The sequence below is a fragment of the Musca vetustissima genome, unplaced genomic scaffold (assembly GCF_032173495.1).
Source record: "Musca vetustissima isolate MV318-11 ecotype Yass unplaced genomic scaffold, APGP_CSIRO_Mvet_v1 utg1769, whole genome shotgun sequence".
NCBI classification, from domain to species: domain Eukaryota; kingdom Metazoa; phylum Arthropoda; class Insecta; order Diptera; family Muscidae; genus Musca; species Musca vetustissima.
Genome location: NW_026882413.1, coordinates 244,821 through 272,420, shown reverse-complemented (window position 1 = coordinate 272,420; position 27,600 = coordinate 244,821). Strand labels below are relative to the sequence as shown.

The 27,600-nt window shown below is 31.3% G+C and overlaps 3 protein-coding genes across 3 annotated transcripts; 2 read left to right on the top strand and 1 right to left on the bottom strand.

Moving 5' to 3' along the window:
* Positions 1-8,788: 8,788 nt before the first annotated feature.
* On the bottom strand, positions 8,789-10,051 carry LOC133328747 (crossover junction endonuclease MUS81). The gene has a single exon (XM_061537295.1). The coding sequence runs from the start codon at positions 10,049-10,051 to the stop codon at positions 8,789-8,791; it is 1,263 nt and encodes a 420-aa protein (XP_061393279.1).
* A 670-nt stretch (positions 10,052-10,721) lies between these two features.
* On the top strand, positions 10,722-13,918 carry LOC133328743 (protein rogdi). The gene is made up of 8 exons (XM_061537290.1): positions 10,722-10,756; positions 10,822-10,893; positions 11,230-11,364; positions 11,445-11,602; positions 13,199-13,319; positions 13,415-13,546; positions 13,625-13,702; positions 13,773-13,918. Exons 1-8 carry the CDS (start codon positions 10,724-10,726, stop codon positions 13,839-13,841), a joined length of 798 nt encoding a protein of 265 aa, XP_061393274.1. The 5' UTR covers positions 10,722-10,723; the 3' UTR covers positions 13,842-13,918.
* A 2,632-nt stretch (positions 13,919-16,550) lies between these two features.
* Positions 16,551-17,965, top strand: LOC133328750 (3 beta-hydroxysteroid dehydrogenase/Delta 5-->4-isomerase type 1; the record flags this gene model as incomplete). The annotated part of the gene is made up of 4 exons (XM_061537298.1): positions 16,551-16,716; positions 16,785-16,943; positions 17,006-17,431; positions 17,502-17,965. Coding segments are annotated over 4 exons (1,215 nt in total), but the record flags the coding sequence as incomplete, so codon positions are not given.
* Between the last annotated feature and the right edge of the window lie 9,635 nt (positions 17,966-27,600).

The following is a 27,600-nucleotide window of genomic DNA, read 5'->3' as shown; positions in this document are numbered from 1 at the left end:
ACAAACACACAAATTAACATCTTCTATGAACACATTGAACACCTGTATAATTTATCTTCTCTATGGAACTGCTGGCTGTTAGTTGTTGATGTGAATGCTGCAGGCCCATCATGTTGTCGTCGTTATGTTCCGGAGACGTAAATTAGATGATTGAACACACAAAATTATTAATGTTGGATCGATTCAATTGCCCGCAGTTATAGTTTTTGTCTTTCCTAATCTGTGTTTCTAAACATTTATAAATAGACCAGACATGTATTGTATGATTTTTTTACTAAAATAAAATAACAAAAAAGTTAAAAGTAATTATGACATATATAAAGTTGTGCCATTAACTATCATAACTTATATTAAATTTGTATTTTTTTTATAAAATAAAAAGGAAACAGAAGCATCAGTTTATTATGAACTTTTATTATCAGGAACCAAATTCAGATCCATATTTTAGCGAGAATGTTTTTAATTCATCCATATTGCAATTAATGGAAAATTCGGCAAAGAGCTTCAAAAAATCTAAAATCGTACTGTACCTTCTTTGTACGTTGCCTACGGAATCTACTACACTACTGTATGATCTGCTAACCGCTACCTACAACATCAGTTTAGATAGATAAACCAATAAATATAAAATTGAAATAAAGAAATCAGAGTATTTAAACTGCAGCATACTTTTAGGAGGAACATCTCATTAAATATAAATTTGCATTATACCCGTAAAATTATTAACATAATAATTAAAAATAAATTAATAGACAGCGGTGTGGGTTTTTTTTTTTTGTTTTCTCACAAAAGCTTATGACCGCAAAGCACGTGTTCATCGAATGGTGTAAATTTATAGCTACATCAACAAAATTTGACTACAAAAGCTGGTATGGGAATTCAGCAAAATCATGAAGGCCATATATTAAGTGACTTATTTTACACAATATTATGTACATAGCACATTTGGTTTTAAGGTTTTATGACAAATAAACAAAAACAATATTCAATTTTAGAAATTGCTGTATAAGAAATTCTTGTGTAGTTGAAGTTTACATCGTGCATTTAAGGTATTAAAGGTTATCATATCATTGAAATGTATATATAAATTAGTTGCCGTATATGTTAAGGGAAATAAAAATGATATTGATATTCATTAATGAAATGTTTACTTACATATTTGTAAGTAAGTAAGCGTTATTATTTTGGCTTTAAAAATTGAAAGCATTTGGAATATACAAACTATGTAATTCCAATGTATTACATAATAAGTGAGTGCTAAAGTGGGAATAACAATCTGAGGATTTGTCCTAGAAGACGTTAAATGATTTGTGATCGCCTGAAATTCACAGCATTCATTATAGAATATTGTGTTCAATCTTTATTGCTGTGAAAGTAAGAAATTGAATAATGGATTTCATATGTGTTTCATTTTATTAAATTATTTAAAGTTACGGGTCATATCTTAGATGTTTGGAAGTATTTATCTCATATCTGTCGAAAAATCATAGTATCTAACTACACCTACAAAATACATTGGTCAAACTAGATCATGCATTTTGATATTCTAATAATTGAATTTTAATCTCTATTTTTAGGGTTTTATGATTGAAATGTCAGAGACTATGATTGTTCGGTAAATATGTATAATCGATTTACAATTATAAATCATAAGCAAGAACTCCCAAACTCAACAAAGTCATAAAGGCAGCGTTACGTTTTTTCTCGGATAAGGATACCGCCAGACAGCAACGTACACAGGATTTCATTCGGATAAGGATACCGCCAGAATACGTTTATAAATGTTTTATAAGCCACAAGTAAAAAATTTTCAGCATGCAAACTTATTACAATTAACGATATAGGGTATATAAAATATCCACTTCAGCCTAACCCTTCTACTTGAGCAAGTTAATGGCCAAATATTTCAATTGACGTAGAGAAAATAAAGTAAATTTATGAATACTCGCTGAAGAAGTCGATTCTAAAACAAATGTCAATACATTAGTTAATAAAAGTCTGAATATTCACAAATCTATGTGTCAACACAAATGTGCTAACATAAATATGCCTCATCACACTGTTTACAGTACGTCAAGAAATGTTATGTTTGAACTAAATTTTTTTTATTATCTAATCCACAAAAAGTTATTGATTAGTGTTATTAATTAAAAAATATTAACGGGATCTTAATAATTTGCACTTTCTCTAGATGACGTAAAAGTACATTTTTAATCTATTAAAAAAGTTTAATTTTCTCTAACCCTCTCTAGTCATAAACAATAGATTAAAATATTACCAAGGAGTTAATCTACCCCACTGCAAATGGTAAACAAATATTACGAGACTTTATGAAATTCCAACATTTTGAAACAAAGTCTGTTTTGTGTTAATCTGCAATATGGTAAACCAACAATGAATTGAAAAACAAAATCCCCGAAGATATCGAACAAAGTAACACTCTTTGTGAATTGTGAATGTCATAAAGATTTTTTCTACGCTCAAATGCTCACAAAAATAAAATCACCACAAAAGATGTTTTACCAGAATGAGGGAAAAAACAAATTTGTTGTTGACCTATAATGTTCAAATCGATAATTAACCGTCATATGAACAGTGTCCATTGTTCTGACAGATGTCTGCTTCCTTTCATTCGAGTAGTATTTGTCACAATTTGTTATTAACACATTTTGCTAACCAATATTTGCTCTCAATTTTAACATTGGAAATTTTTGGCCTCATGATAACGATTTGAAATTTAATAGACATTTAGAAATATTATTCAGTGTTTCCAGTGAGCTTTTATGTCATTTTTATTTAAACTTCTACGGGGAAAATATTTCCTTCATCTATATGTTAACAAATAAATGATAAGATAACCTGTACTCCACATATTCCTTATAGGATTATCTCTTGGGACACACCCACATTATACTGTGTGTATATTTTGTTTTTTTTTTACAACATGTAGCATTTTCATAAAAAAGTTAAGTTTAATTGTTGTATTCCCACAATTTGTTGAGGAAAATAATAGATTTAAAAAAAGAAGTAAGCAACAAAAACGTTGGAAATGATACACATTTCTTTAAGTGCCAAACAAATTTTTACCGTAATCTGAACTTTTGTAAGGTGCACTGCTGGAACAGTCATGCCATCGACTACACTAATGCAAACGTTCCAAGCTAAGACGCCTTAATCAATGATAAAACTCTTCATGACGGTGTGGTAATATATAGGAATGCACGTCTGCTGCGAATAACCACACTTATAGACAATGAAAATTTTACCTTTAATTAGCTAAAATTTTCATTAACCTTGGAACTGGTTAAAAACCAGTTAAAACTAGTAAAAATAATTAAAAACTGGAAACTGGTCGATATGAAAATAAAGCCGCGGACTATAAATTAGACAGAAAACCACGACAGCTGATTAGCTATAATTAATGTGTGAATTATAAGTTTAGACTTCTAACCTCCTAATGGGAGGGTAGAGGATTTGACAATTTAAAGTTAATAAACAATTTAGTATGCAGTTACTCCCAAGTGAACTACAAACGCAGACTCTTCGGTAGATATGAGGTACAATTAAAACAAAAAAAATTTCTTTTCTAAATTGCATCCAATTGCTTCAAAGCCTAATTTTAATTATCTAAGCATTTATATCAATATATTATATATCATGCCATCGATCCACATCTTTAGAATTGAACTAGTAGGGCCTAAAAAGGAGAATAATTCGTAATTAAAATTACGCAATTTTATAGAAAATTTACTCCAACGTTATGAGTTACTTGTACATATTAAATAAAGACTATCGCCAGAGAAAACTTTAGAAGTTTGGCTATATTCGGGCATACACTTCCCATCATCAAAAATATTCCCCACGTACATATATATTTAATTCAATTTAAAAACAAATATATCCATATGTGAATAACAAGTTAAATAAATAAATGACAGCGCAAAACCTCAAAACGCAAAAATACAAAGACGGAATCCCGTTGGTCTTGCGCATTTCAAACAGTATCTATCGAAAATTACAGTATCATAAATCCATTTAAACACGAACAAATCTATATTTTGGTCAAATAATAAACATACGAATGAACGGCTGGAATGAAAATGAATTATAGAACGTTAACGAAGAACATTTGTACTCTCCAGCACTCCAAATACGTTGACTGTGTGAGAGAGCCAGAGAGAAATAAATTTAATTTTCAATTTTGTTTTGTTTTGGTGTTATTAAGTTAGTACGTAAGGTGAAGCAGACCGACGGACATGCTTTCCATCAATACAAATAATAAATTCTTTCTTATCAATTAATTTCGTTAAGACCAACCAGCCAGCCAGTCGTTGATTGACTACCTGGCACTGACAATCTACCAGGGTTTTTGGTTTGTTGGTGGAGTCTATAGTTACGATTCCGGGCCTATAGTTAGTTCTCTAGCTTGCAAAGACTTTGACAGCGCGATAAATATAACAAATGTGTGTACTGCCAAGTTTTCAGTATTTTCGGCGATAGTTAGTTTAATTTATTATCGTGGATTCGTTCAGTCAGCTAGACGCTTATGCTTGTTTGTTCGCCTGGATTTTTTGTTTACCGGAGGGGCTTTACAATACCTTTCCGCTGCGCTGACGGTTCAATTGTTTTTGTGTGCTAACTACACTCATGAAACGCGCTGCCGGTTATGCGAACCTTTTTTTCGGGTGAATCTTATTGAAAAGCTTACTTTTCATTTTGTTGTTATTTGAATCGGCCATATGATTGGTGGCACAGCGAGTCTCGTCGTTCGGAATGAAACAAAATAACATAAAGAAATAAATTTAAAAAAATCGGAGTACGTTTTTTATAAAATTCTATAATTACTACAGTTGTGCGGGTGTCGGTGTGTATTATTAATGTGTCTGTGAACGTATTTACAAAAGAGTTCGTCGTGTCTTCGTTTAGTTTAACTTATTCAAGTGAATTTGGAATTTAACACGTTCTACTCTACAAAGCAAGCAGGCAATATCAGCAAAAATGCCTCAAAGAAGCAGGTGTGTGTGAGTGTTATTGTTTTGTTCATTTATTGTTGTTGTTTAGAAATGTTTTAATACAATATTTTTCAATTAAAACAACAGTAAAAGGTTCAAAAAACCAATTAAAACAAAAAATATGACCAACAGAATAAAACACAGCAGCAGGCATATTGAAACAAAAAATTCTCAAATATTTTCTATATTGAGGAGTAATATTGGACATTTGTTTTGGTTTAGTTCCATTAAGACAAATGGAAATGATTAATTTATATGAATATAAAATTATCGAAGAGTGGTTTCCCCGAAATTCTCATGTGTAATCTTTTTTTCTTCTACTTCTTGTTATTCGCGTACATTTTATCATAAATTCTTTTTAACATGATTATTATGGACTGATAAAACGAACATTGTTTATCATTGATAATAACAATTTGTTTAGACATATCCAGTGGGCCAACGATTTATTTGTGAAAAATGAAAGCCTAAAATTATGTAGTAAAACTGTACGATAATGCACAATGGGGGCAAAATATTACAACGCCTCAAAAACAAAAAAAAGAAAACAAGATTGTTTTGAAATTGTTCTCATTATTAAAAAAACTCTGCGGTTCTTATCCCTTTAAACCCATCCATCAAATGGTGTTAGAAACTATATATTTACCGTTACTACTTTTAAAATACAGAAAATTTGTCGCCACCGTTTTCTGGGGGCTAGGATAAGTTCATATTTCAAGGTGTGCAAACGGTATGCCAAATATTATATACACATTCCACTATACACATTCCACAAGTACTACCACGATTTGTGGTAGTACTTGATACTATCATCGCACAATACTCCCGAAAATTCCAGGTCAAATAACACCGATGATACCATAAACCTTGGAAAACTCTCTTAGTGGAAACTCCAATAACCAATTTTTCAACTTTTATTCTAAATGTTGACATTTAAGAAGAGACCTTTGGCTGATGCTGGAGAATAATAATATTTTACCTCCGCTAATGTTTTTTGTTTTGCTTTTTTTAATATTTCGCACAATCTCAGCAATAAAAATTATTAACAAAATCGGTTTAGATTATGGATAATCAAATACATACATGTTTCAAATTTCAAGATTTCTTTAAGCACTAACAAAACCTATTAATACACATTGATTTATGGGCCACAGTCAAAACAAGCGTACTAATAATAGAATGACGTTTGGCAGCCAACTTATCGAGGAATTATAATTCAAAAATATACATGTTAATCTCTTCAGGTTCACAAAACAAAAAGACCTACTAAATATGGTCAATTCAAACGAATAACAAGACATTCTCTTAACCTGACCATAACTCATAACATTTCTTACAAAAATGTATAACATACTTTTTTAAATTTATTACAGTAAAATAATCGATTGACATTATTTATTAATGTGATTAATCACAAAATTTAAATAGTACATGAGGTATATATGGCAAATGTAAACAAAACCGAAACGCAAATACTACAAAAATATTTATCAATAATTCACATACAAAACATGAACGATAACAAAATAACTGATGAAAAGTGGAATAATTGTTTAAGTGGTCCTAAACGACATGATACTCGAGAACTTGACGATAGAAATCAAAATATGTTCACAAAAACAAAACAACAATATATGATGATATTATCGCCCACTGTCATTCATTACTCTTGACCATACACAAAACCCCGTGCAAATTGAACAGTCATTCAACTTCTGCTCTATCTATTATCTGACGTTTTATCCGCTGGTTTTATTATTTTTTCGTATGAATACAAGAAAAACCTTGAAACCACAAAAATCTCCAAACTGACTAACCCCCCTTGCACAACGAAACTTTAAAAGACTTATTACTCATTTCTAATTAAAGATAAAAATAGTATATATGGTTATATACTTTATAATTCTTTTGTACTGTAAGTTTTAGGAATTAAGAAAAATATTCTTCTGTGTGTTCTTCCCAAGAAAAACAAATTAAAAATAAAATGTTTATAAATTCAATGTTTGTATTTTTCAAATGAAGTTATGCGTAACCAAAAACCAAGGTCTTTACATTATTTCATTCCAAAGACAATCAGAAGAAGCAAAAGTGTTACGCTACCAAGTATTAACTTGGTATATCAGTATACGAACGAACACATTCTTCTCCCTCCCTTCCCATAAACTAAGAATTGTTAAATAAAGGTTGAAAACTTGCTTTATTATCATTTTCATGTTAATCAAAGTTTATAATATTTCAACGTGGCATTTAAAGGTGACAAAATTTGAATCAGTTCATGCTGAAACTAGTCGATGCATAACATCAAAAGCGTGAAAGAAAAAAATCATTCCACAATTCGTAATATTAAATAAATTCAAAATAATCTACATATCCCTGTATTTAGAAAGGATTTTTATATTACATAGTATTAGCAGAACTATAGATAAATTATAATATAAACATAAAATTTTGTTATTGTAGAAACAACAAAATAAACAAATGAAATTGTTGTAAAATAAGCTATGTCGAATAATGTTAAAAAGTTACAGAATAGGCCTACAGGCATACTCATAAAACCTAAAATTAGGTTGGGGAAAAAGAAATCCGGCAGGCCGACGAAAATTTCCATAAAATCGAAGAAATTATTGAAGTTGACCGGCATGTTAGCAGTCGTAATATCGGCCAGGGGCTACAAATCGACCATAAAACTGTTTTAAAATATTTACACAAAGCCGGACTCAAAAAGAAGCTCGATGTTTGGGTGCCACACCAATTAACAGAAGAAATAGGATGGATCGAATTTCCATCTGCGAATGAAAGGGAATGAAATTGAACCATTTCTTAAACGGGTGGTGACTGGAGATGAGGAATGGATCACATACGATAGCAATGTGCGAAAACGGTCGTGGTCAAAGAGCGGCGAAGCACATCAAACGGTGGCCAAACCAGGACTAACGGCCAGGAAGGTTCTGCAATGCATTTGGTGGGACTGGAAGGGGATTATTTATTATGAGTTGCTTCCATATGGCCAAAGTCCGGACTTGGCTTTAAGCGATTGTCATATTTTTCATGCATTGCAAAATTTCTTAAATGATAAATATTTGGTATCGAGGGAGGATTGTGAAAATGGACGACTAGGGTTTTTTGCAAATAGAGAGCAGGACTTCAATGAGAGAGGCATTATGAAGTTACCTTTAAAATGGCAACAAAGAATACAATAAAACTGTACATATTTGGCCAAAATTAGGAATGTCCGAAGCATGTTAAAAAAATCTCATAGTTCATATAAAAATAATGGATTTCTTTCCCCAACCTAATATTTTAGATTTTCATTTTTCAATTCCAAAGCACGAACATAACAATTACGAAATAAATCATTTTTATTATAAAATTTACCTTTTAATATAAAATATAACAATCCTTTATAACAATTCAAGCTAGTGATAAATCAAAATAATCAGGATAACAAATTTGGACTAAGAAAACAACAAAACTGCATTTGACCAATATGCCCCATTTCCAATTATAACTTTATAAAATAACAAATTGTGATTATTTTTAATTCTATGAAGTATTGTGCAATTCAATTAAAAGTTTTTATCAGATTTTTTGTTTAAATCTTAATGTGCAATATTTTTACTAAGGTAATTAGTCCATTATTTCTAAAATGTGAACAAGAACATACAGCTTGTGGCTTCCACAATTGATTTTTGTGCGTCTTTTTTTTCTTTTTACTTCATTCACTTAACTTTCAATATCTTCCCTTCTTACAATGTTTCTTTCCATAATTGGATTTATTAAAACTCACTGCGATAAAAGTCATGTATGGTTTGACTAATTTTTTCACCCATCGGTCTTTCCAATTGACCAAATCGTAAATTTGCCAAAAGATTCTTTGCTTCATCCGGTGTTATACAATTATCATAGGCTTCCATAAGACACCGAGGTGTGGGATATAATTCAACAATTGCCATCGCTCTTTCCAGTGACAGCGAATGTAATTGCAACAATTGTTGTACGAAAACTTCACGCACTGTCAGGAGAGCATTGCGGGCTGAATCTTCATACAGTGATTTGAATTTCAATAAACCGACCATTCTTTGGCTAGGTTTATGTGGTTGTATATCTTCTTTGTCACAACTCAGGAGAACTTTATCCTTATAGACACGTATCAACATCTGGGACATACCCTGCAGATACGTCATTGAACGGCGATGATTTTCAGTACGTTTTATGGAAAATTGACTGTGTATTAGCGTGTTACTTAGTGCTTGTTTGAGATTTTCCAGAGGAAGGCCAACATGTTCATTGTCTCCATAATCTTCAACTAAATAGATTACATGCTGAATTCCACTATGTTTTAAGCGATGTTTTTGCTCACGAAAACGGCCATCACGTATGCTGGAAGCTAAATCATCCATTCGCTTACGCTCCACAATATAGGGCAATACCAGTTCGTTACCCTCCTTATCACGAGCAATCCAAAGAAAATCACCAACAGTAAGACGACGAACTTCATACTCAACATGCAGCGACTCTAAATAGCCTCTGGTTTGATCTAGAGTTTTTTTGTTTTTACCAGTGGTCTCCTGTGTGTCTACGATAAGAATTACCCGGAATGATCCAGCACTCATTGTTACTTGTTTGACACGCTCCTCTTCTTCCTCGAGTGCCTTCTGTTGTTTCTTTGTGAGTTTGGTTGCTTTCTCCTTGACTGGGGCTGTTTTGCTTTTGCTCTTTTTCACCGATTCCACTACCTCTTTGATATCCTGCTCATAGAGACTACTGTTGAGGTTAATTGTTTGGGCTTTTTCCCGTTGTTGACGCATTTCCTCATCGATTAGGTTGCACAGTGTCGAACCAAATCCCCTTAAAATAGCACATTCCCGGCCAGATGCCAATGGCAATGGATACATTTTTAAAGCTTCCAATGCTTCACGTAATTTGTATTTAGATCGACTGTCTTTTTTCTCAGCCTCTTCGAGCCATTTTTCTAGCCAGGATTCGAATATGGCATTTGGTCGTTGAAGTTTAACTTCTAGGCGTTGTATGAATGCCATTGGAGTTATATTACATTAAATCAAGTTCGACTGCATCAGTTCATAATTAATTTTCTTACAAATGTTACCAATTGGCGCGAAGTGTGTTCACTCTTTGTCTTTCCGGAACGAACTAGTTCAAAGGAACTATTCCGAACAAGGAACGATCGGAACTTGTTCCTCTTGCTAGAACCGCTCAAGGAAATAGATTGTCCAACTCTTGTATATCGTCGCAGTTAAATATGAAGAAACTTGGAGCAAAAGATAAAGCGTGGAAGTAGTTAAAGATAGTAGTGTTCCACAACGCTTGGCGTTACGCTACTTCCTTGTAAATAAAAAAATAAAAATAATAAAAAAGTAAGTCACTATGACATAGAAATTTTAATAATAAAATTTAATAAAATTTTAAATAACGCCTTTGACCAGGGATTAACATATATAGGGAATTAATTGGTTCCACAGATAACTAAATCAAATTTATTTTCCATTAGATGTTGAAATAAATAACTATTTTCAAATTGTATTTTCAGTGCAACTGGCAATTGGTCATATACGCCCTATGCCAGACGAAAACACCAGCGCCATCTGGCGCCTTTGCCCGAAGCTATTGTCATATCAGCTGTTCAGCAGAAACACACAATACCAACAAACGACGATGATGATGGTTGCTACAAACAACAACCAGCCATAGCCATGGAAGCAGAGAAACAAGAAGAATTTAATCTGGCAAGTGAAGAAAAGAATATTGAAATAAAAAACATGAATTTTATTAAACATCTTGTGAATTGCAGCAAAAAGAGTTCGAATGGGTGTTGAGGGAAGAGGTGCATCAATTACTGAAGAAACTGAAATTTATTCTCATAGTAAGTTTTTTTAATCAATTTCCTAGTTATGCTAGTAGTAGTTGGGTTTTTGTGACTGCCTACGTCCGTCTGTCCGGCCACCCGTCTTTATTGTTTTGTCTGTCAGCCAATTGAACTTTTTTAATTTAATGTTGGGGCTGTTGCTGTTGTTGTTGGTTTTGTGTTATCTCGCAAAAGGTGTCGGAAGAAACATAACTATTATGATTAATACTGCATTACAGACAACAATTACCATTATTGTACAACTATTGTTGTTATGTTGTTGCTCTTGTTTTTTATTATTATTTATACTTTTTGCTAACATGTTTTTTCTTTTTCTTTGTGTGGCTTGTTTAGGAATGTGCACATCGGTTTCCTGTTCCATTGTATGAAAATGAGGGAAAGAAGACTGAAAAATTCATATTATCTGTCCAACCGCCAGATCAATTGAAGGCCATTCTCACTCTGACGGGTGATACCATTACACAAGCGGTAAGTTATCTCTGAATATCAGTGCCGCTGGATGTTTTTTGTATTTATGCTTGTTTCCATTTCTGTTGTTGTTTTCTTAGGACATTAGTTTTAAATTATCCAAATCACCTCATCAAATTCAACGCACCTCCATTACACAGGACTCACCATGGAAATTGCAGCAAGTCCAGGATGCGGCGAACCATCTCCAGCAAGCCATTAATCACATTGATGACGTCGATGAGTCGTACCATTTCAAGTAAGTAGAAACCAATTATGCGTTGAAATAAGTTCTAATCCCCCTTGCCCTCAATGAATATTCATGAATGTGATAAGCAACGAGAACAAATATTAAAAAAAATGTCAAAAGCAAAAACCATTACATTACTCATTGACTATTTGCTGTAGAAAGAAGGGATATTTTATCGTAAGAAAACAAATCTTGGTCGCCCATATAGTTGGTCGTTCATGTTGAACTTTGTTCTGTACATACGAAAGAAAATCTAGAGCAAAATATGTGCCATACACAATGTCTCATGTATTTGAAGATAAAATTAATGCATCGTTATTCACATGTTTCTCAAGTGCTGAGGTATCTCTTTTTATCGCTGTAGTTATTATTAAATGGATGGTCTTCTTAAAACTATAATTTTACAATTTACAGTGCGTAGACGTTTGAAATGACATTTATATGATAAACATATAAAAATGAGAAAATGAGTTTAGAAATTCAATGAGACCTGGCGCCATCATGCGTCTTTTATTTCAGAAGATCTTCATTCCCCTTCTATAATTTTTTTAATTGTTGCCCAATCGATTTAATTAGTCACAGTTGCGAGCATATTTTTTTATTTCCACAAGAAATTAATTACTTTGTGTTCAATATTTAGTCATCTTGTTCAATTAATATTTCGGCAACGTTTTTTATATAACTGTCCGAATTAATATGTCATCTTGTGATTGATTGTATCTTCTCGTGATTACATCAAACACTTGCTAATTTAATGCCAATTATAAATAAATAATGACATTTGGCCGTTATGGTGGTTATTGGTAGGGTTTATTCACATGGTGATTTATTAGATTTGTTTTATAGCTTTAATTTTTTTTGGCATAAATCAGTTTAGATAATGTTGACCGTTAAAAGATTAGAACAAAGTGAAATTTAATATTTGTTATATGAAATAAATCGAGAGGCTTTGATCGTACGACATATAATTTTGAATGGCAACTTATTGGATGGACATGATTTTTATAAAATATAAACACCGTTATGGAATTTATTTAATAACGCTTGCTTGTATATCAATTGTTGGAAAAATCAGTTTAATTTATTTTGATATTATTTAGTAAGATTTCATAATATAAGTACATGTTAAATATATAGGATTTATTGTGCGTAGTGTTATAACGTTCAAATAGTTTTGACTGAAAACAAGTTGTATAAAATTGCTAGATTAAATTATAAAAATGTGATCTGGGAAGGAGTCAATTGAAAACCATTATTCGTCATACAATATATTTTACAGAAGAAAGCTTAGTTTCAATCTTAATGGTCGATTTGGTCTACATTTCAGTTTTGATTGACTGACATTTCCTTTTTTATTTCATGGAAAATTTTCCATACTGTTATTATTTATAGCAATATTACAGCAATTGGCAATCATATATTTCTGTGGCACCCTTACTGTTTATATTCCACAAAATTCATATTGATAATCCTTTTTAATTAGTGCTCCGATTAAAAATAAAAAATCTCTTATCAGTAGCAAATTTATTTTTTTTTGTATCTTTTGTCGACCTGCAATCAACCATGAAACACCAAACAAATACAACAAAAACGTACCAATAACAGAACATCCGATGAAGTAATGCATGTTGTTGGCAATATATTGGAAGCACTACAAAGAGGGCGCTTATCACTTGTCATACCAAAAAAGAAGCCCATTGATGAATTAATAAAAGGCCGCAATATGGTACGTATTCATTGACATACACACACACACGAACAACCAATATTTCGGTTTGCCTTATCTTAAATTATAATTAACTTTGCTTTCTTTACTTACAGAAATCTCTGACTCCGAATTTATCGGAAGATTTAGCTGTTAGTTTTTATTTGCAGTCGCATAAATTAATTATTGCCGTGTATCAGCTAACAAATATTCATGGGACAATGCGTTTTGACTCGTGCCAGGCTGAGGTAAGTGTGATTTATACACCTCGTAATCTTTATGGCAATGATTGCTAATTTGTTATTATCATTGTTCTGTTTAATTAGGCTTCCATCAATTGGCTAAATGAGGTTTTGTTTATGCTGTCAGCAGGTCTACAGCTTTGTCAACAGCTAAAAGATAAAGTAAGTAGAAAGCGACAACTTCAAATTAAACTGTTTTAATAAATTGGTATGTACGATGTTTATCTTGCAGATCTCAGTTTTCTCGTTGTACAAAGATTTCAAAGTTGGTTCACGAGCATCCTCGGCCTTATCCTATTGACCCCATGAAATGGGTTCTTGTTATTGGCTTCTATAGAAAGACTTGGTTGTATTCTATTTCTTTATTTATAATTTAAATCACATAACAGTTATAATCAAAACAAATCGGTATTGAGTTTATCGAATATTTAAATAATTTATGCATAAAATGCTTTACTATCTAATTGTAATAATTTACTAGAAAATAGAAACAAACAATTGAAACAACAAGGACACACTATACTCAAAAGAACGCTTCAGGTTTCTGCATACACAGTACACAATAATGCCTTCTAAGATAAGAAAACATCTTAAAGTACTTAAAAACTATAGTGTATACATGTTTTTTTAAATATGAATACAAGTAAATGTTTTTGAAACACAACTCAAAAAAGACACCACTTGCTGCCTTATAGCACAATCTATCTATTTACAAATAGAGTTAACATGTTGCAATGTGTAATCCCAAAAATATATAAGTATATCAAATTGCTTCTATTTTTATTCTATTAATTATTTTAAATTGTAAATTGTATTTTTTAATCTGATGATATTTTATTTTTGTAATATAAATCTAGTTAAATATATCAAATGTATATTTTGTATTAAGTTTTATTTTACAACATAACGAAATTAATAAATTATTTCAAAAGGTTATTTCATAAAAATTTTACTGGCTTTAATGTAAATTTAATACTTAAACCTTGCTTATATTAGGACAAGTTTATGAACATAGACCCACATTTTAGTATACCGATCGACATACCTCGATTAGCTGAGTCATGTTCCGTTCGTCCGTCTGACCATTATAATTTATAAATGCAGAACAGGCCACAGTTATGTACCAATCGTCTGTATGTAAGTACGTTTCGGGCAATGATGATCTCTATTGTTTTTAATAATGATCATTTGTTTTTAGTGGATGAAAACCTCACTAAACATTACAAGCAAGCTGACCAAGGAACACGCATTTGCCTATTCATGATAATATGATCTGTTGACTTTTACTCGGTCAAGGAGATCCATTCATTGCGAAATATGAATATAGATCCGCAAAAATTTAGAGTTTAGAGGTAGTTGGGTTTGGTACCATAAGGTCGGCCCAGTTCGACTATACTGCTCCGCTCACTGTTTATTAGTATGAACTTAAGTTTTTAATTCATTTAGAATAGTTTAACAAAAATCACGAAATCACATTTTCATTAAACCGGAAGAAAAAAGGTTCCGTAATTCGCTATATTAGTAAACATTTTAATGGATATATATGTCTTAAAACTTCGGGACCAGGAAGTGTGATCGCTATATAAAAAAATATTCGTTATAACCGGTGTTGGTAATAAGCGTACTCGACTCTATATAGATTCTGTTAACGGTTAACGTATAGCATTTCAAACGATTTAACTCGCGTTACGTCTCCTCACTAATCAATGTTGCCAGTGAGTTTAAACCACGTTAACAACACTAAACAAAATGAACGGTACAAAAGAGTAACGACAAAGAGAGCACGTATTACTTAATTTTATTGCGCAAGCGTACATGTCTCTCTTAGCCATGCATAATTTAACTCTCTTGAAACCTCAATAAGCAGCTGCCTAACGCAACTTACCAATGTTTGGTTTCATTCAACAGATAGTCTCCAAACTAAACAGTTGCCAAATAGTTAAAAAACTAAAGAAGTAAAAAAAAAACAATTTCAATCGGTTTTCTTAGACATTGTAAGTAATAACGGGCATAGTGGATAATTGGTAGAAAAAATCAATTTACAAATAATAATGGAATAAAAAGGAAACATGGTGCTGTTGAGGTCATATTTTGGTCCAAAAGTTTGTTTAAAATGTATCTAACTAAAGACAACGATTAGGTTTAATAAAATTAATGAAAATAGTCCACTGAATGTTGTAATACTTGTCAAACCAATTAAACGTTCACAAATGTTCGATTCTACTTCTTTTGTGTGTGTGTATTTATTTTGAGGACAGTCTCAATGAAACCGAAATTAAAGATTAAAACAAAAGCGATGATTTTTGTTTAAATCTTCATCTTATCTAACACAAGTATAAGAAAAGCAACAACAACATCGTTATTGACCATCAGCAGCAGCGAATGTGACCCTGGCCAAATTTTCATTTCTTTTGTGAATAGAAGACCAACAGCACGAACATACCCATGAAACTTGTTTCGAGTTGTGTGACATAGAAATCTCGAAACAAAAAGAAGCAACAAATAAAACGAATCAGTTTTGTAAAAATTTAAATACCTACAAATAACAACTACACATGATGGATGACAGAGGAAATGACTTCTTGGTGTAAGAGTAATTTGGGGGAAATTAAAACCCCCCAAAAAATACCTAATTAAAGTGATCATAAAAATTTTAATTACTTTGCTTACAACGATCTGTTTGGTCTTTTGTGTAAATTTAAATCTAAATTCTGTCAAGTCACGGTAAAAAAATCACACATGCGAATGTGACACGGTTGAGGTCAAGACCACCGATCAACGTTATTCAGATAAATGATTATTAATTTGTTATCATTATCATCAGGGTATTTAAACACTTGTGTCTTTTAAAATATTTTGTTAGCTTGGAAGTTTTTGAAAAGGTACTTCAAAACATATACGAGGAAATTAATAATACACGCTCTATTTGAAGTGTATTAGAAACCGTAAATACTTTGTATTAAACCTTAATTTATATTTTATTCTATTGCAGATTTAATACTGTTCATTATTTCTCACCATGGCCAGCGGCGATGTTGTTTTGGTTACCGGTGGTAGCGGTTTTATTGGCCAACACATTATTAGAAAATTACTAAAAGACAAAGTCGAACTGGGAATAAAAGAAGTGCGCAGTGTTGATTTAAATTCCTTTAAAAATACAATTGATGGTATGCATAGTTTAAGATTACAACAAACGTTAAGTAATGCTCTAAACTCAATAACATATACTAAATTTCATTTTCAGATGAAAAGCTTGAGATTCGAACATTTGTGGGAGATTTATGCGAACCCAGTTCTGTAGAGGATGCATTCAAAGGCGTTGATACCGTTTTCCACTGTGCTGGTATGATGAGTTTGCAATACCCTCCCAAATACAACGAATTGAATCGTAATAATGTGGAAGGTAAGCATTTAAATTTTGAAAAATTATCAGTTCTAATCAATTTACTTGACTTTATTTTACAGCTACCCAATCAGTTGTGGATCTATGCATTAAAAACAATATCCAACGTTTAATCTATACCAGCTGTGGATCTGTGTGCATGGTTCCCTTTAAAGGCAGTTCCAGTACTGTTGTTATAAATCAAACTGAGTCAAAAGCTGCCACCCCGGTTTTTGATCCCAAAAAACCCGAAGAATTCGATAAACAATTTATTATCCGTGGCTATTCGTCGTCGAAATTGAGGGCCGAACAACTTGTTCTCAGTGCACATGGAAAAACCTTAAGTAATGGCAGCGGACAATTGACCACAACTGCTATTCGTCCACCATTAACCTATGGTGAGGGTGATACATTTTTCATGCCAGACATGTTGAGATTCTTGAGCAGAAATTCATATGTCTATCCAAAGATTGCTGGAGCCGGTGGTAAACAACAACTATGTTATGCTGGTATATTAATATATATGGTTTTACAAATGCCAAACAAACACTAATATTGTATTGTTTTCTTTTTTTTAAGGTAATGTCGCCTGGGGCCATATGTGTGCATACAAATCATTGAAGGAGGCGCCAAAATCTGTTGGAGGCTTGCCTGTTTTCATTACCGATGACACCCCGCTCTATGATACCTCAAGATTTATTCAAAAAATCGGTTTGGTCAGTGGAAAATATAAAGCTCGTCATTCCGCATGGTCTATTCCTCATTTCATCTTCTATTTCTTTGCAATGCTAATTGAAATGTTCATCAATATATTGGAACCTGTCAAGAAGATAACTCTCAAGTACTCCATTCGTACGCTGAGTTCCTACGCATCTTCGATTATATTCTTCAATCGCCTTAGGGCATCGATTCACATGGACTATGTGCCATTGATTGACGAGGAAACTTCAATTGGTAACAGTGCCAAGTGGTATGGCAATTGGTGGGAAGAGAATATTGGTAAAGGCAAACAAAATGGCGCAGGAAAGAGTAAACGAAATTAAAATAATAGAATGTTGGTTAAGATAGTTTTAAGAGCCAAGCATATAGCTATTGGTGTTTGTTTCTGTTGTATATTTTTAATAAATACATATTTGAATAAAAACATGTCAACGTAATTTCCATATACAGTAGTGGTCTGAGCTAAAAATTTTTGATAAACCTTCGATTCGTTTGTAGTATTTTTTATTAAAAAAAAAATTGTAGTATGCGAAATTACAAATGGGAATAAAGGTTGAAAAGTACGGTCGATATGAGCAGACGGCTTGTGAAGGTAATTTGGACAGATTTTGGGCAAAAAGTCATTTTTTTTTCAATTTTGGAAAATAAAATCTTTTTTGATATCTTTAAAAAGAAAACATGTCATATTTTATGAATCTGTAAGATTTTTTGTGTAAAAGTGTGCGCAAAGTACGATTATTTGCGTTTTTCAAGATATATCAGTTTTTTATAGGGAACTTCAGAATAAAAAACAATAATATTTTCAATATTTGGTTTGATGAAAAAATAAAAGCAAGGAAACATATTGTTGTTCACAACGCCCCCGCAAGTAAAATTGCCAATAAAAACAATATGGACGAAAAATACTTCAAATTAAAATAGGAAATTAGGTTATTTTGCATGCATTTGTCAAGATGCACCGAATGACATAGGAAGATAGAAATTTTCCGCGAAAAAAACGAATACACACGAATTTTGATTACAAAATGAATAACGTGACTCTTAAACCGCAAATAGGTTGTCGAAGGAAAGATTATGAGAAAACAATCTTAATAGCGGAGAAGAGGAAATGACGGGCTTGACTTCCCCTTAGAATATAAACCATCAAAAATTTACTTTTTTACTTTTTCAGGATTGATTCAAAATAAAAGGGGGCATATAAAAAAATGTTGTTCAGTATATGCAGTGTTTACTATAATCGTGTTCGACTGTAGTAAGCGTGGTTTTATCTCACTTTTACATATTAATGTCCTTAAGGATTATAAATGGGTACTGTCTTAATCGTTATTAATGCATTCTGCAAAAACATGCAACATTGTAATAATTATTCCATTAAAAATCTAATCGCGGGGTCGAAATTTTTTTAACTTACTACCCTAATCGTTTTTAACCGTTTGTTGTGTATAAGACAACTAATGAAAATATCTCAGAAAGAATTAGCTTTTTCCTTATATGTGTAGTTTCTTATAACCGTTGTTCGTTATATCCGGTTTCTACTGTGGAAATCTGCGTTTTATCTCTCTTGTACATAGAAATCATATAAAAAGTTAAAAAATCGTTTAACACCCCTGTTATTAATTTTTGCCTCAAAACAGGGCAAATTACCTATAGTGCTGTGCGGTGAATATCTGTGTTTGGAATAGAGGTATTGTTGACATTTTCTCCATATTAACTTCATAGTTTCTTAGCTCATGTGCTACTGGAATGCCCCCTAGTCCTGCTCGTGACGAATGCACTTCTCTGAAAAAACTCTTAAATTTGGTTTGGTGGTCGTTGATTGAGTGTAGGATAGATGTACCAAAGGGTTTTTGGAATTTCGAACTATAACTACCCAAAAAGTACGAAAATGTACTAAATTTGGAGCAATTATGTAGCATGTGAACGGATAGCGCTAAAATTTGGAGTGTGCATTATGGTTGAGAAGTAGAGTCCATTTAAGGAGATTGTTTTGAAAGCGTGTGTGTACGAAAAGTACTACATGGTACTATATTTGGTGCAAATTTATTTTGGAGGTATCCTGAAATATGAAATTAACATTACCGTCGGAATGTAGGAATTGAATATGTACGTAGTTTTGAAAATTTTTTTAACGATGTGTATGAAAAGTACTAAATCGTACTATAATTGTACAATTTGGATTTGGGTGAACCGAAAGAGCGGAAACAACAAAATTTTGAGTCAGGATCACGGTATTGGGTGTAGGATTGGAGTCAGGATTCAGGTTAAGCAATTTATATTAATGGGTACTAAATTTGGTACAATTTGAATTGTGGGTGAACCGATAGAGTTGGAATACTTAAACTTGGATTTAGGATCACTGTGGAGGTGTAAGGTTGGGTTAAGTAGGAAGTTTTGGAAATTCGTACTACTGTGTACTAAATTTGGTACAAATTGAATTGTGGATGAACCGATAGAGATGGAATTCTGAAACATGGATTTAGGATCACTGTGGGTGTGTGGATTTGGGTTAAGTAGGAAGAGTATTGGAAATTCGTACTACTGTGTACTAAATGTGGTACAATTTAAATTGTGGGTGAACCAATAGACTTGGAATTCTGAAATTTGAATTTGGAATCATTGTGGGGGTGTAGGATCGGGCTATGCAGGAAGTTTTGTTGGATGGTAGAGGTTGGTACTCTTGGAAATAATGTGTTCCAAATGGAACTATATTTGGGTTTGGGTGAACCATTAGAGCTCGAATCATGAAACTAAATGGCACCCGAATTTAATTTATGGTCGATATTGATGTGTGGATTGCTTAGTTTTTCTGACATATGCAGTTTTCTGTGAAAATAAAATAATATGTTAATACATTTTTAAATATATCCCACATTCGCTAACAAAGTAGCGTGCATATGCTAGTAGGTGTAATAAATCTATAATGTCATTGTGTAATAAAACTGCAGAATTCCCTCTAACCATAAAAACTGGTTAAGTATTTCCGGAGTTATTTGAATTCCAATTCTGCCATGCTCCGAAATATACTTTCGGTTCGATGCTGGGCACCTATTACCAAAAAAAAAAAATCGATCTTGCAAAGATTGAAATTTTTTCTTCATACAGCTACAGTGTGTGTATGTAAATATATTTTACATTGCATATGTGCATAAATCACATACAATCACACTAACATATCAAGCAACGAACTGCCCTTTGCCCCTACAAGTATGCTAAAATTTTCATACAACAGCAGCAGACATTATGAAAACAATTTTTGCCTTTTTTAAAAGACCGATTTTTGTGTGGTTTTTCATTTTCAGGTAATAGGCGACCAGAATCGAGCAGGAGGTGTATTTCGGACCATCGTTGAATTGAAATACAAATATCTCGGCAACTACTAAACTAATTTTTATACTGTTTTCAGATATGGTTAGAGGGAATTCTGAAGTTTTATTAAAACCTGCCATTCCATATTTTTACAATTATAAAGGGTGATATTTAAGCTATTATCTTTTGGGAAACACTGTTTTTAACAGTTTGCATATACTTCGTGTATTGTTTCACTGCCAAACATCTTCAGATAGGGCTATAATTTAACAAACAACCTTTCAAATCATTGAGTTTTTATAAAAATGCGTGCTATGTTAAAATGGTTCACAGTCCCTTTCTTCAATGTTATGGCCGTATAATTGACCCACTTAAGCAGCTATTCCTCTTTTATTAATATAACTGTTGAACTACTGCATATATTGTAAAAAAATTTGTGCCATATGGAAGGTAGGAAGTTTGGCTATTTATAATTAAAATTTAAAAAATATGAATTATTTTAAGTAAAAATTTAATTAGAACCTTCCCTACCAATGGCCAATTTTTTACTTCATTATGAAGGTATCATAATGTCAGGTCAGGAAAGACAACCCTGAGACCCACATCATTTGTGGTCCTTCTTTAAATATTAAATAAGCAGTCTTAGCGTATTTTATATAGTAGCCACCTTAAAGAATAAGGACTATCAAATCAGTTATGTTGAATTTTTTGAAATCTATTCCTGATATGAGCCGAAAAATGTTGTTCCGAATATCAAACCTGGTACATGTTACGGAGCTAAAAGCCAGCAGTTTGCCAATTAGTTAAATTTTCTATCTACCTGTTCTGGATGCCTGGTAGGTTTGAGCAATTTCTGAGCCTGACATCGTTCATCAATTTGTTCCTCTACACTACCATTGTATTAAGTACTATTAAGTAAATAGTGTATGTAGTTAAGTTATTCCTCTATGTACATCATACTTTGTTTATTGAAATAAAATAAATAAACAGATTAAAAAAATGCTAAAAATGGGTTTTATTTATGGACGTCCAAAAAAATTGTTAGTGGGGGTTCCAACTCCACCTGAATTTGAAAAAATAAATCCCAAAAATTTGTTGTCTACGTAAATAAAAACAAAAAGTATTTTTAGTAAATTCATTATTCTTTATTTTTATTCAATATTCTTTGTAAAAAAAAATATACATACATTTAAAAAATATATTAAATATAAATTTTAAGAAATAATTTTCTTAGTAATCCTTACTTGTGGAATTTTATGATTGAGAAATAAGGGTAATTCCAAAATAAATATTGATCGTTGCCGGCGTGCCTGCCATATTTTCAAATAATTTGTATATCGTTTTCGATGAAAAATAAAAGACAAATATAAACATATATATATATATATATATATATAAGTATTAAATAATATATACTAATAAAAGAGTAAAGTGATTGACTGACTGATTTAACGATTCATCAATGCCCAGACGAAACGTCTGAAGCTAGAATCTTGAAATTTTGGGTGAGGGTCATTCTTGGTCCAAAGGTGACAGATAAGGCTGGGTTTTAGGAAATTCGTACTAGAACGGTACGAAAAGTACTAAATATAATACCATTTGTATTTGGCGAACCGGTAGAGCTAGTGTAGAATAGATATAGCAAAGGGGTTTTCGACATTCGAACTATAAGTATGCCAAAAGTACTAAAATGTACTAAATTTAGTACAATTTCGTAGCATGTGAATTGATAGAGCTAAAAACTTGAAATTTGGAATGTAAATTAAGGTTGAGAAGTATTGTCGATATAAGGAGCTGGCTTTGGAAGCGTGTACTTATGTATACGAAAAGTACTATATGGTATTATATTCGGTACAAATTTAATTTTGAGGTACAAGTTTAAATTAACATTACCGTCGAAGTGTAGGATTGGGATATATACGTAGTTTTGGATTTTTTTACTTATGTGTACGAAAAGTTCTAAATCATACTATATTTGGTACAATTTGGATTTGGGTAAACCGATAAAGCTGGAACAATGCAATTTGGATTCGGGATCACTTTTGGGGTGTAGGATTATGGTATGTAGAGAATTTTGAAAATTCGTACTAATGTGGTACCAAATTTGGATTTTTGTGAACCGATAGAGCTGGAGGCTTTACATTTGCTGTTAGGATCATTGTTGGGGTAGAATTGAGCTATTTAGAAAATTCCTACTAATGTGAACTAAATTTTGTACAAATTAAATTTTGGGTGAATGCGGGTTTGAGTGAACCGATTGAGCTGGAATTTTGCAATTTGACGTTCGGATCACTTTTGGGTTGTAGGATTGGGCTTTGTGAAAAGTTTTGGAAATTCGTACTAATGTGTACTAAATTTGGTACAATTTAATTTTTATGTGAACCTTGAAATTTGGAAATAAGGTTACTAATGTGTACTAAATGGTACCAAATTTGGATTTGGGTGAACCGATAGAGCTGGAATCTTGACATTTGATGTAGGATCACTGTTGGAATGTAGGATTGGACTTTGTAGGAAGTTCGTACTAATGTGTACTAAATTTTGTACAATTTAAATTTTTGATGAACCAATACAACTGGAATCCTGAAATTTGGAGTTGGGGTGTAGGATTGGCCTATGTAGGAAGTTTTGGAAATTTGTACTAATGTTTGCAAAATAGTACCAAATGTGGATTTGAGTAAACCGATAGAGCTAGAATCTTGAAACTTGAAGTAAGGATTACTGTTGGGGTGTAGGATTGGGCTATGTTGGAAGTTTTGAAAATGTTTACTAATGTGTACTAAATGACACTAAATTTGCTACAGTTTGTATTAAAAGCTAACCGATAGAGCAGGAATTCTGAAATTATGTAATAAGATTTCGATTGGACTGCATGATTTCCATTGGAAGTTATGGAAATTTATATTAATGTTTACTAATTGGTACTTAATTTGGATTTGGGTGAAGCAATATTTGAATTTTACGCGACAACAAATTTTGTATAGAGCTAAATTTCTTTTGCGGTCAAAATTGGTGTGTAGGGTTGAGATATGGAGGTAGTTTTAGAAAAAAAAAATACTATAAGAGAGCATAGGTATTAAATAGTTCCAAAAGTGTTAATAATATTTGGTATTGGGTTTTATATACTTCCCATATTCGCTAACGAAGTAGCGTGTATATGCTGGTTACTCAATAAAATAGTATCAGTTTTCCTTCTTTTAAAGAAATTGTCTATTATATTCGATTATATAAATAAAATTTAAAATAAATATAGAATTTCATCTACTGGCATATACCGATATTAGGGGCACTTACCTTACATGACCTTAATGTGTAAAACTTGTCCATACCTACCCTTCTCGATTAATTTATGGAATTCTTATATTTTTTGTTTTGAACAATGTTCATATTTTATTTATTTTCATTATTTGCATCAAAGTTGTTGTTGTTGTTTTTATCATCCTTATAATTATGTTTTCTTTATATTTTCAAATAACTGTTTTGTTTTTGTTTTGTTTAAAATCGTCTCATGTTGTTGTTGTTGTTTTTTATAATATATAATTAACTTAAATTGTATTTGACTTTATGTTGTTCTCTTGTTGGTTTCCTTTTTGTTGTTTTGGTTTTGTTTTTGTTTTCTCCTCAGTTGTGGTATTTATATAACTTATATCATTACATACAAATGTATATTTATATAATGTTGTTGTTGTTGTTGGTTGGTTGTAATAATTAGTTATATTATATAATATATTTATATATGTATATTTATTGAATTTATTAGTATTTCTTGTGTTGTGGTTGTCCTTTCATGAAAAATTGCCGATACATTTGGGGATGCCGTACGTTTATGTAATTTGTTTTTCCCATATGGTACAAAAAAAGTCCCTCCCCACCACAAAGGGAGAGATATGAGAGTTGTTAGTTGTAATGTGCGTTAAATGTTGCACATTCCTGTAATACAATAACTGAGGAAATACATAGAGGGACCATTGTAACATCTCCGATGCCGATGAGACATCGTAGTTATTATTAGTTTTTTTCTGAATCATTTGATTTGTATACGAATTGTGAACAAAAATATCTCAAAATGCCAGCCCAATTAGGAGCCGACCTTTGCACGTCTTTCCCTTTGTATTTTTTTTTGTTAATTGTTGATAAATATTGTAAAGAAAAATAAATTACAGTTTAACAGTTTTATTTTATGTTTGTGGTGTTGGTTTCAAGAGAGTTTACATTTTAAATTTAATTTATATTATTTTATTTTAAATATGTAATTGCTTTTGTATGGATTTTTTTTATAATCAATGATTTATTTTGTTTCATGCATTTTTCCTTAACTTAATATATTTTTTTAGATTTTTATTTATTTATCTTCTTTTTTGTTGAAAAATGAGTTTTTTATACAAATACTTGTAATTATACTTTTTGAATGCTTGTCCAAAAAAGAGTTGTTTTACATTATGGGGAGAAAAGAAAGTTCCTGGTTTTCTGATATTGTTTACAAAAAATGTGTATTAAATAATTGTTGGATTTATTTTATTTTGCCTTTAATATTACTTTTTTAAAATTGTTTTCCTTGTATGTTTGTTGTATCTGTAGTTTATTGGTTTTGTTAGTTTTCATTGAATATATAAAACTATATATGTATTTAGTTTTTTCCGCTTTGGGTTTATACTGTATTCCGGGGAGTAGCAAAACATGATTTATATTTAAAAAAAGCTTAAGAAAAATAATAAAAAAATGAATTTCTGTTCAGAAATGTCTTCGTAAATCCTCTAGTATTGAGACAGAAGGACCAAGTCATTAGCGCGTGGATAAGGGATGTTGAACGAAACATAAAGATCAACAGTAGAACAGTTTAAATGCCAATGTTTGCACTAACTTTTGGAACATTTGTAAAATTAGACACTCAATAATTTTTATAATACTAAAAGAGACGGGAAATTAAAGGAAATGTCAAGAAAAAAATAAACTTTGCAATAGTTTATCTGATCATTCAATCAAGTTCCAAAAGCACAGCGCATTAGAACAAGTCTATCGCATGGACAAGTATATTAGAAAATAATTTGAAAAAAGCAGTATTTTCTGTCCGTCTATTCGATACTTCCACCGATGACATTACGGGAATATCTCGAAATCATGCATTCAGTGGCTTACTGGTCAACAGTCTACCCAATTTAGCCGCATGGAAAACAAATTTAAGTGCTCCACTTCGAGTCCTTAGTTTAAATTCGAAGCTTTTATTAGGTAATAAACCGTTATTATAAATGAGTTATTTAATAACTTCAATTAAAAAAAATAAATTTGCATTTTCAATTTTAAATTTGTGTTGCTATTACAAAATCAAGAGTGATTCTCAATAACCAAAAGAAATTGTTAAGATTATTTTTAAAACATTCCCCATAATATTAAATTTAATATTATTTCCAGTTTTAATCCACCTGTTAGTATATTTTGTATTTTATATTTATATAAAATTATATATTTTGTATGTGTATAGCTTACAAATGTAACGTATCTCTTAGATATTATTTATATCTTTGCATTTCAAAAGAAAATTAGTTTTCATTTCATTTTTGTTGTTGTATTTTTGTTTAATAATTTGGTTTTGTTTTTTTTTATAGAATTATATTAGTTTAGATATAATATATATAAGTTTAATGTATATTGACTTAAATTTAAACTTGTAGTATGATTTTTTGGGCTTTATTCAATTTTTTTTGTTATTTTCATTTGTTGTAAGTGTAAATACAATGTGGTTTTTTGTTTGTTGTGGTTTAATTTTTTGTTTATTAATATATATATAATATTTTACTTTATTTATATTTAAAGATACTCATCACTTAATCGTTAATAGATTTCATATTATATTTATTTATTTATAAGTATAGTGTAAAATATAAAGATATTGTCAATATAGTGAAAGTGTTTTTTGCATTTTTTCTTCTTATCATTTGCTTTATTTTTGTCATGTCTGCATTATCTTCTTCTTGGTTTTTAGATATTTTTTTTGGATTTATTTTGGTTTGGTTTTTTGGAAAAGCTTTATGAGTTTGAGGTGTTATCTCAATCTTTGAAATGAAGTACAATTGAAGGATGTTTATGGCTGCTTTGATCTGAGTATGAGATAGAGAGCAGATGAACTGAAGTGAGTTTGTTACTCTCCGAAACACTTTCACGGGGAGAGAGAGCCTGTGTGATAGCTTTTTGTAGAAGAGTTAAGTGTAGGTTCTTTGTTTGTATACCAGAGAAAGATATTTTGTTTTTAAGGCTTATTACTCAAGAATTATAATAGAGGAGAGAGAGAGAAAAAAGGGAGAGAACGAGCGAGCGTGGAAAATAATATATATATTTTTGATTAAAAATTATGCTTAAAATTATTTTCATTAATTTTAATAATTATTTCCTTTTTCTACTAATATAAGTGTATAATAATATATTTTTATTTAAATTTGTATTTAAATATTTTTCTAAAGAAATGATATGTTGTCCAGAGAGAGATAGAGAGAGAACAGAAAAACAACGTTAACTGAAATACACAATATGAGATGCTAAAGAAAAAACAAAAACACAGAGACTTAAATGACTTTCAAGTGGAATAATGTGTGTGTTTTTTATTTATTTATTTTTTTTTTTCATTTTTATTGTGTATGCATGTCTGTATGTGAGTGTT